Source organism: Sinocyclocheilus rhinocerous, unplaced genomic scaffold (genome assembly GCF_001515625.1).
Source record: "Sinocyclocheilus rhinocerous isolate Xijiao unplaced genomic scaffold, SAMN03320098_v1.1 scaffold1406, whole genome shotgun sequence".
Taxonomy (NCBI): Eukaryota; Metazoa; Chordata; class Actinopteri; order Cypriniformes; family Cyprinidae; genus Sinocyclocheilus; species Sinocyclocheilus rhinocerous.
Window position 1 is genome coordinate 33,042 of NW_015647095.1, and position 9,563 is coordinate 42,604.

A 9,563-nucleotide genomic window follows, 5' to 3' on the forward strand; every position below is an offset into this window, starting at 1 on the left:
GGTATCTTCCAGAAATTAAAAATCCATTGAGATTGCACTCCTGCTTTATAAAGTAGAGATATGTTCATGATAGAGGCACTGAAGCATGAGTTTCCCTAGGGGGAGCATCTCTTCAGTTAGTGAGGCTGAACAAATAATGGACACGTTACAAGAATAGGCGCCAAAATAATGCTTTCCACCAAATTAAAAAAATTACGTGCGTTTTAAGTTTATTTTTTATTTTTATTGAGCTGCCTACCATCCAGACAAAGTTCAACCAAAGAAGGTCAAATTATATGAGCGGTTTTATTTTCTATTCAGTTTATAGTGTTGGTTTAAAATAATGATTTTGTTTGTTTCCCCCCATGTATAAACATATAAACAAAATATAATTAGTCAAAATTTATTGAAACAAAGAAAAATGAGAAAATTAAATTATATTATTTAAACGTTTTTCTGCCATGGTGTAAATATTATCTTTTGGGTCTCAACATTTTTTTTAAAGTGTTTTTGTAAAGTTGTATGTATCAATATTGCAGCTAAAATGTAGAACACAAATAAATAGTATGTTTTTGGTCGTTAAAATTACCTCATAAAATATTTCATCACAACGAATTGACTATCAGCAGATTATGTCAAAATGACATTTGTTGTATGATTCAATGGTTGGATACAACTGAGAAGGTGTAGACCTCTTGAGGTGAAGCTACTTTATTAAATAATGGTTCATAACATATCTATAGTTCTCACACCAAGAAAAGATGAAATTTGTGTATCTAATTCTCTCATGTATACACATGTATATATACAATTTGAGTATATTATGAAATGTAATAAACACAGATCTATATTAGCAACCAGCTTATTTTAGTGAAGATGTGGCATATTAAATTGTGCCCAGAGCATTAGCAAACAAACAGCAAACTACCAGAGCCAAATTACCAAACACACCATAGACCTATGTAACATCTGTGACCAAAGCGGTGTATCTGATTATACCAGTGAAGTCTGACAGACAAAAGCTACTGAACATTGTGTATGAACTTAGATGGTGTAGACCTCTTGAGGTGAAGCTACTTTATTAAATAATGGTTCATAACATATCTATAGTTCTCACACCAAGAAAAGATGAAATTTGTGTATCTAATTCTCTCATGTATATATACAATTTGAGTATATTATGAAATGTAATAAACACAGATCTATATTAGCAACCAGCTTATTTTAGAGTGAAGATGTGGCATATTAAATTGTGCCCAGAGCATTAGCAAACAAACAGCAAACTACCAGAGCCAAATTACCAAACACACCATAGACCTATGTAACATCTGTGACCAAAGCGGTGTATCTGATTATACCAGTGAAGTCTGACAGACAAAAGCTACTGAACATTGTGTATGAACTTAGATGAATTAGCATTATCTTTGCAAGTGTCAATTTATCAGTTAAAAAGATAACCTGTTAGTATCTAAAGGGTGATAAGTACTTTGTCTCAGAAGTCTTTTCGAATCTTATTTAATCTGTACCTGTCACATGAAATAAAATGTATTTGTGTGAAGAAATGTCTATGTACAAATTTTGCATGTTTGTTTTGTCTGTACAGTCACCCGAGGGAGCAGAGGCCAAAGACGCCACCAAAGTTACAAAGCAGGAGGTAAACTACCATTCATATTCATTTCTTTTTCAAATGTAGAACTGTTAACAGTGCAGTTTAACCCTAAATATCAGTTTATGTACATATTTGTTTGACTGACATTGCTGATGCCAATAAAATCGATTAAAAATGTCATTATTGTGGTTTAGCTATTGCAAATTTGATCAACTTTCTGCACGCTTTCAATGTTTCTTCTTCTCTTAGCCCACTCGGAGGTCAGAGCGTCTTTCCTCAGTAAGTGTCTTTTCTTTCATCCATATGCCCAGTCATTTGCATATCCCCTAGAAGGGTTAAAAAGCAGTGGAAACCAGTTCTAGGAACGAGTTTGCCATAAACATGAGCAATATAGTGCTATCACATGCCCTCTAGGTATCCTCAACTTACAAACACATTGATAGTGTCTATGTATTGTTCAATGATACAGTTTAGATGTGTTTGCTTTAATTGAACTTGTACCTAACTACTTTATTATCGTGTTATACATAAATTTACCACTTTTTGTGGCCTTTGTGTTACCGGTTTTGAAATCCTTACACTGTTTTTAACTTCTTTCTTCCTGTGGTTTTCTTTCAACCCGTAGAAACCAGCTCCTAAACCTGAACCAAAAGCTAAAAAGCCAGCTGCCAAGGTAATAGCTCTCTTTTCTTATTTTCTGTCTCTATCTTTGTGACATTTTAGCATGTTTTTGCATGTGCTTTGCATTGTAGGTAAGTTCATTCCTGAATATATGAAAGCATGTTGATGAAGTTTGTGTGTTGTATGGACGATATTAACTTTTTAGTAGCATTTCCACAGTAGAGAGAACTGGCGTGATCTGGTGCTGGCCGGTGTATTTTGGAGCAATTAAACTGGTTTGGGACAGAATTATTTAACCCGTTGTCCCATTTGTGTTTTCTGCACAGAAGCCATCCAATGACAAAGCGGTAAAGGAGAAGAAGGGCGGAGCCAAAGGAAAGAAAGAGGAGAAAGAATCTGCGCCCACTGCAAATGGAGAGACCAAGCCAGAGGAGGTGCGCTAACTCTTTTTGGTTGCTAATACCATTGTGTTGCATTTGCAGTAAGACCTTATGAATGTTTGGCCATTTGAGAAGATAGAGGGAATATCTATGTGGCCTTAATAGAGAAAGAGTGTGAAATTACTCATGAAGAGCACAAATTAAGTATGAACGTAATGATATTTTACTCCTAAGCTTTTGTTTATTCTTTACCGTTCAAAAGTTTGGTGGTAGTAAGATATTTTGATGTTTTCGAAAGTGTTCTCCAAGGCTGCATTTATTTCTTCAAAAATACAGTAAAAATAAATATTGTGATATGTTACAATTAGGGCTGAAACTCGAATACAAAAAATCATCAAGGCAAATTATTTGCCGTAAATCAATATGGTGGCTAGTTATAATGTCCCTACGTTAGCTATGTTTTGTGAAAGACTAAACGCCATTGTCCATAAAAATACCACAGAAAGAAAGTTAGTCAATATCACACGAAGAGTGCCAGTTTTCACCTCTAAAATCAGCATGATTACAAATGTGATTTTATTCAACAGTTCAATAAACAAGAAGGTAATGTTATGAGACTTACGTTTTAGACGCTATATTACCTGTTTTTGCTTTATTTTGCCAACCAAAATTTCCAAACACAGCCACAGCGCTGTTTTGCAGACATAATGGTGTTTCGTTCCTGAATGAATCAATCATTTAAATGATTCGGTTCAATCGCAATGACTCACTTCTTAACAGTGACTTGCTGCCACCTGCTGGCGGTTTTAATTTCACATTTAAAGTATCTTCGTTTTTAAAATATGTTAAGGCCCAATCCCAATTCTACCACTTAGCCCTTCCCCATTCCCTTTGTCTCAATTCTCTTTTGGTCGGAGGGGTAGGGGTAAGGGGAAGGGCCAGACAGCCCTTCAAACGAAGATTTTTTGGGACCACACTTCAAACGAAGGGGTATGAATTATCTCAGCGTTAACCGGCTTCAGCGGCAACATGGCTGCCCGAGCGAACAAAAAGACACATAAATGTAAGCATTTTTGGCATTAATAAAGATTTTAACGAAAAGTAATCATCACCAGTACGTATAGGGACATTTAAGAGGGATTATTCTCCAAATAACTCTTAATTTCATGTTGCAGAAAAATGTGTTCGGTTTAGTTTACACGGTTACTAATGTATGCAATTTCAGCAATAAAAATTTTAATTTTTCTAAAAAGAAAACAAATTAGTTGTTTATTTTAAGAGATCTATCTTATCTCTTGCATATTTAGTATTGCTCTTTAATAAAGAAAAATGACTTCTTATCCGATTAATCGATGGAATAATCTGTAGAATACTTGATTACTAAAATAATCGATAGCTACAGCCCTAGTTACAATTTAAAATAAATGTATTAATTTTAATATATTTGAATAAATATTCCTGTGATAGCAAAGCTACATTTTCAGCAGCCATTTCTCCAGTCTTTAGTGTCACATGATCCTTCAGAAATCATTCTATGCTCATTTGAAAATCACAAATACTTTTTTTCAGGATTGTTTGATTAATAGAAGATTCAAAAGAACACCATTTATTTGAAATATAAATATTTCGCAACATATTAAATGTCTTTACTGCTATTTTTGATGAATTTATGCATCCTTACTGAATAAAAGTATATTTTTAAAAATACTTTTTTAAAAAGTAAATCTTATTGACCCCAAACTTTTGAAAAGAAGTGTATATCTACTTTTAGTTCAGCATTGGTCATTTAATATTGCATATAGCATATCAAGTTGCTATATAGCTTTTACATGTATTTTGTCTCCCCATGCTCTGAGATTACTTGAATCGTCCTCTAGGACATGAAAATGATTTTCATAGAACAGTTGTTGTGTGAACGAGAATGAAAGAGCAGACATGTGAGGTGGGAAAGAATGACCTAGTTACAGGCATGTTGTGGTGAAGTGTATTCTGGAAGGTTTGTACTAAAATGACTGGGTGTGAATTGGTGGTATTCATGTAAAGTTCAGATGGGCTGATAGTGCCAATGGCAAGTTTGATTTTGAGGTTATAATATTGCTTTAAAAATAATGCAACTTAAAGAATAATATTCCTTGTTCTTTTGTATTAAATGTGTTGTTGCGTCAAATTAACTACTGTAAACCAGCAATTACTCTTGTAATCTTAATCATGAATCTTTGACCTTTGGTCAATTTCGTTGAATAGTCACAAACAGCTAATATAATTTGTCCTTTTTCCAATTTTCGTGTGTCAATATGAATAAGGAAACATTACACATCAAGATTTTTCAGTGCTCTGTACTAACATGAATTACATTATATTGACCATTGTCTAAACATCTTTTGATATATCCCTTTTCATGACTTCTGAAACACCTGCATGTGCCTGAACCCTCACTCACACACATGCACAGATCTGTGTCTCACGCTCATCTGTCAGTGTGTCATCATGGAGAAGTTCCGCCCCTTCCTTCCTGTCCATCCGAGGGCAGAGTGAGAGTGTTAGAGTAAAGGGTATGAGAGTTTGTAGAGTGCAGTGTGTGCTTGTGTGCTCTTCGCCATCAGATCTAGATATATTCAACCATCTCTTTATCTGAGACTATAGAGAAAAAAAAAAAACTGAATTAATTACATTGTGAATGATTGGTAGCCAAGGTTACCATAATGTTCAGTGCATTAATTTTGATATTATGGATCACAACTTAAGGATTTTGAAGTGTGATATTCCAGAGTGTACCCAATTGCATTAATAATTACTGTTTTCAAACAGGTTTCCTGAACATTCAATGGTCAGATAAACACATTGGTCAGTCTATCCACATAAGGCTAGGATAGAAGAAAGTATTTATTTAAAAAATACACACTTTACCTTGAATTTAATTCATTAAAATTTTAAGTTGATTTACTTATAATTACATAAACATAAGGACATGAATGCACTCTTTTATCGGTTTTGTCCTGTTGTTTATTATAAGGGAAGTTGAGTTTAAAGGAATAATTCACCCAAAAATGAAAAATTGCTGAAAAATGTACTCACCCTCAGGCTATCCAAGATGTAGATGAGTTTGTTTCTTCATCAGAGCAGATTTGGAGAAATTCAGCACTACATCACTTGCTCACCAGTGGATCCTCTGCAGTGAATGGGTGCCGTCAGAATGAGAGTCCCAACAGCTGATAAACCCATCAATAATATTGGATAAGTAATCCAAACGACTCCAGTCTGTAAATTAACATCTTGTGAAGCGTAAAGCTGCATGTTTGTAAAAAAACAAATCCATAATTTAGACGTTTTTAACATCAAACCATTATAAGTCCTCTTTGATTAATACTACTTTCTCTAGTGAAAAAGTCATCTCGTCTGAATCAAGAGAGAAATATGCTGAGATCAAGCACCATTTACAAGTGACAACATTTCAAAACAGTTAAAGATAAAACACCTTAATACTACAAACAAGCAGCTTTTCACTTCACAGGATGTTAATCAGTGGACTAGAGCTTTGCCGATTACTTGTGGATTATTGTGATGTTTTTATCAGCTGTTTGGACTCTCATTCTGACAGCACCCTTTCACTTAAGAGGATCCATTGGAGAACAAGTGATGTGCTAAATTTCTCCAAATCTGTTCTGATGAAGAAGCAAACGGATCTAGAGTGAGTACATTTTCAGCCGTTTTCATTTTTGAGTGAACTATTCCGTTAACAAATTATTTTATGATTCCCAATATGAGGTAAGTTGTGGTCATCATTTGTATGTGGATTTACTCATGCTAACTGAGTGGCTTTTGTTCTGTCTGTCTGACTTCACATCAGGTAATCTAACAGTTTTAGAAAAACTTAAGTCCTATCAAAACGTTCCCTGCATTAGGAAATCATATTCTTTTTCTTCTGTGCTTTTTTCACCTCTGTATAGGAAACTGAGCCCAAGACTGAGGCTGAGGCGAAAGAGTGATTGAAGTTGTTTTCTGGAATAACAAAGAACATTTTTTATTCCTATTGAGTATTTTGTAAAATGCAAACTTTTTTTAGACTTACCGTACTAGATATCCTTAGCTAAGTCGACTCACACTCCCCGCTGAAGCACCGTACCTGTCTCCTTCTCTTTCATCTGACAGAAAGATAGATTCATTTCAAGGAAAAGCAACAGTTATTCTTGAAAATTTCACCAGCAGCTTGCCTGCCAAATGCAGCCACTTGGAACATGTCACATCCTACCTGTTAAAAGCAACCAGTTCATCTTTTGCCACCAGAGCGCATATCCTTATCTCCATATATATGGTTACTAAGGTGCAAGTCTTTGGTGTGTATTGTCTTTGAGTCTTGTTATTTAATTGGTTAAATATCATAAAAAAAGAGCGAGAGATACAGAAAGAGGGAGCAAATGGGGCCGAGAGATTTAAATAGTAACCCTTTGCTTTTTTATCTCCTTTGTAGCATTTTGAGATTCTAGTGTGTTCTTTTAAAATTGCTGAATTAAACATGACCCTTAACAGTGGCAGAAATCCATAGCAATAAACAAGTGGTGCTTTGTGCTAGAAGGTTAGGAAAACTCTACAAGAACTGAATCTCAGAAAGATGTACAAGTCCACAGAACTGGTTTAAGAGATACTCTCTGTAAAATGTTTTCAAATAAAAGATGAATAAACGGTCAATTGACTCTTGTGTGTTTCTTACTAGTTGTTGCTTTAATGCTCCACAAGTACTAGGCTGTCTCTATACAAAAGTTCAAAGCAGGCTTAGTGTTGGTCTAATATTTTTGACTAATTTTAGAATTTTGTAAAAATAATTTTAGATGAAAAAAAAGACTATTTTGCCAAAATAGCTCAACTTATTTTTTTTGGGGGGGGGGAAATCGGATAAATAAAATATGTAATTACAGTATTGGAACAACAATGGAAAATGGTCAAATTAGTACCAATCTTTATTTAATGTTATGTCTTTCATGAATTGATTTATTTATATATTTGTAATTAGAATTGAGTGAAACTTATCTATTATTTCTTTATAATATTACTCTCTTTTTTTTTGTGAACACATGAAATACAAATCATAAGCGTGTTATTTATTCAAAAACACAACTATATAATTTTTTTCAGTAACAATTGATGCCACTATGAAACTGCACATGATGAAATTCACATAAAAACATGGTTGTTTTTCCGCTGTGGCTCATATTTTCTCAATTAATTGTAAAATTATGTTAAGATAAACATCTGTGAACGAAAACAGGTATTTAACTTCTCGATGCATCCGAAATCCAGATGTAAAAGAAACGTAGTGCACTTTCAGCATGTGTGTTCCTCAGGAAAAATTGAGAAAGAATATAAAATTTCACATGATTTAAAACAGCACATTACTGGTTACTATAAAGACTGCTATTAATTCCAAAAATGCAAGTCATAGGGAGAAAGTGAAAAAAAAAAATGATGGCAACACTATAACATAGTTAACTTTGTGGAAAACTCTTGAGGGTCCAGGGTGTTTAGTCTAAAGCTACAAAGGCCTTTCAGTATAGTTCTTTATACACAGACACATGTGACCCTAAACACACGCACACACTCACTAAATACAACTGCTGATGTCAGGAAGTGAAAGGTCAGCAATGCCATGGGGAGGCAGGAACAGAGAAGAGGAAATGAATGGACTGACAACACTCGTTGGTCTGGACTCCTGTCTTTCTGCAGGCCCAGCCAATAGACCAAAAGCCCCATATATAGTAATAAATCTGTTTAATGATCACACAGGCAACATATTTCTGAAGTACAGAAATTAAAGTGCTTCTTTCTTTTTAAAAGTGATCGGGTTGTTTTAGAGGATCTACACTTGTCAGGAACGCTGTGCATTTTATAGTGTTACTGTTACTTGTTTGTGATGATGCCTTTACAAAGAAGACCTACTGAATTTCAAGAACAGACATTTTAAATAATTTTTTAACACTTAATATGTGTAAATGTGCTCTAAATAAAATGGAACGGGAAACTTTATTCGCATTATTCTTATCCACATTGCTTAAGTTTAAATAAACATACCATGAAAACTCTATATGTAAGACCAAATAATAATACATCAACAAAATAGAGATATATTATGTATTATACATTGAAGTATAGAATTAAGCCCAGATTTATGTACTGATTGATTCTGATACAGAATTGTTGTGGTTGATGCTTACATGATTGTATCCCTCACTTTAAATATTTACTGATTATTATTAGAGGTTACTCTTTGTGAAATGTTTTTAATGATCACGCTTGCATTAATAATTATTATTTTAGGAAACTATAACAGTCTGGAATGCTCTGTTGAATCTACTGAGATCCAAGGAGGCAAAACCCTCCAACTTGATTTATTTACCCCTTATAACCTTTGACCCATGTTTGGCCCCTGAACTCATCAACTGAAATGATAGTCCTGACCTCCAGTGGCAAGAAAAAATACTGCATGCCACTGATCACAAAATAACAACATTCTTCCATTTTAGAATCTTTACTCCAATATATTTTAAAAAGCTGTTTATGATTTGTATTTTTAGTATTCTGGATCAAAATGAGTCACACTTTGAGTGGGGTTTTTTCTGTTGTCAGAACCTACTTGTGAAGTTTAAAGCCTACTCAGCCACTTCACCAGATCACCACCGTTATTTAAAAGTGTGATAAGTTGGATCAGTTTTTCTTAAGTAGCCTCGAAGCCAAAGCTGCTATATTCATGTACAGGTGCATCTCAATAAATTAGAATGTCATGGAAAAGTTCATTTATTTCAGTAATTCAACTCAAATTGTGAAACTCGTGTATTAAATAAATTCAGTGCACACAGACTGAAGTAGTTTAAGTCTTTGGTTCTTTTAATTGTGATGATTTTGGCTCACATTTAACAAAAACCAATCAATTCACTATCTCAACAAATTAGAATACTCCATAAGACCAATAAAAAAAAATTTTT

General features: G+C 34.0%; 1 protein-coding gene across 2 annotated transcripts in view; it reads left to right on the plus strand.

The window, feature by feature from the left end:
* The window catches only part of LOC107708804 (high mobility group nucleosome-binding domain-containing protein 3-like), an 8,372-nt gene extending 1,097 nt beyond the window's left edge, over window positions 1-7,275 (plus strand). The window contains exons 2-7 of one of the 2 annotated variants that reach the window (XM_016513117.1): window positions 1,583-1,633; window positions 1,838-1,867; window positions 2,214-2,261; window positions 2,536-2,643; window positions 5,042-5,141; window positions 6,537-7,275. In XM_016513117.1, the coding sequence (XP_016368603.1) occupies window positions 1,583-1,633; window positions 1,838-1,867; window positions 2,214-2,261; window positions 2,536-2,643; window positions 5,042-5,141; window positions 6,537-6,544 (345 nt within the window). In that variant the 3' untranslated portion in view covers window positions 6,545-7,275. The remainder of the gene's footprint in view (window positions 1-1,582; window positions 1,634-1,837; window positions 1,868-2,213; window positions 2,262-2,535; window positions 2,644-5,041; window positions 5,142-6,536) is intronic. The other variant, XM_016513118.1, reaches the window with a different exon arrangement.
* Window positions 7,276-9,563: the final 2,288 nt, after the last annotated feature.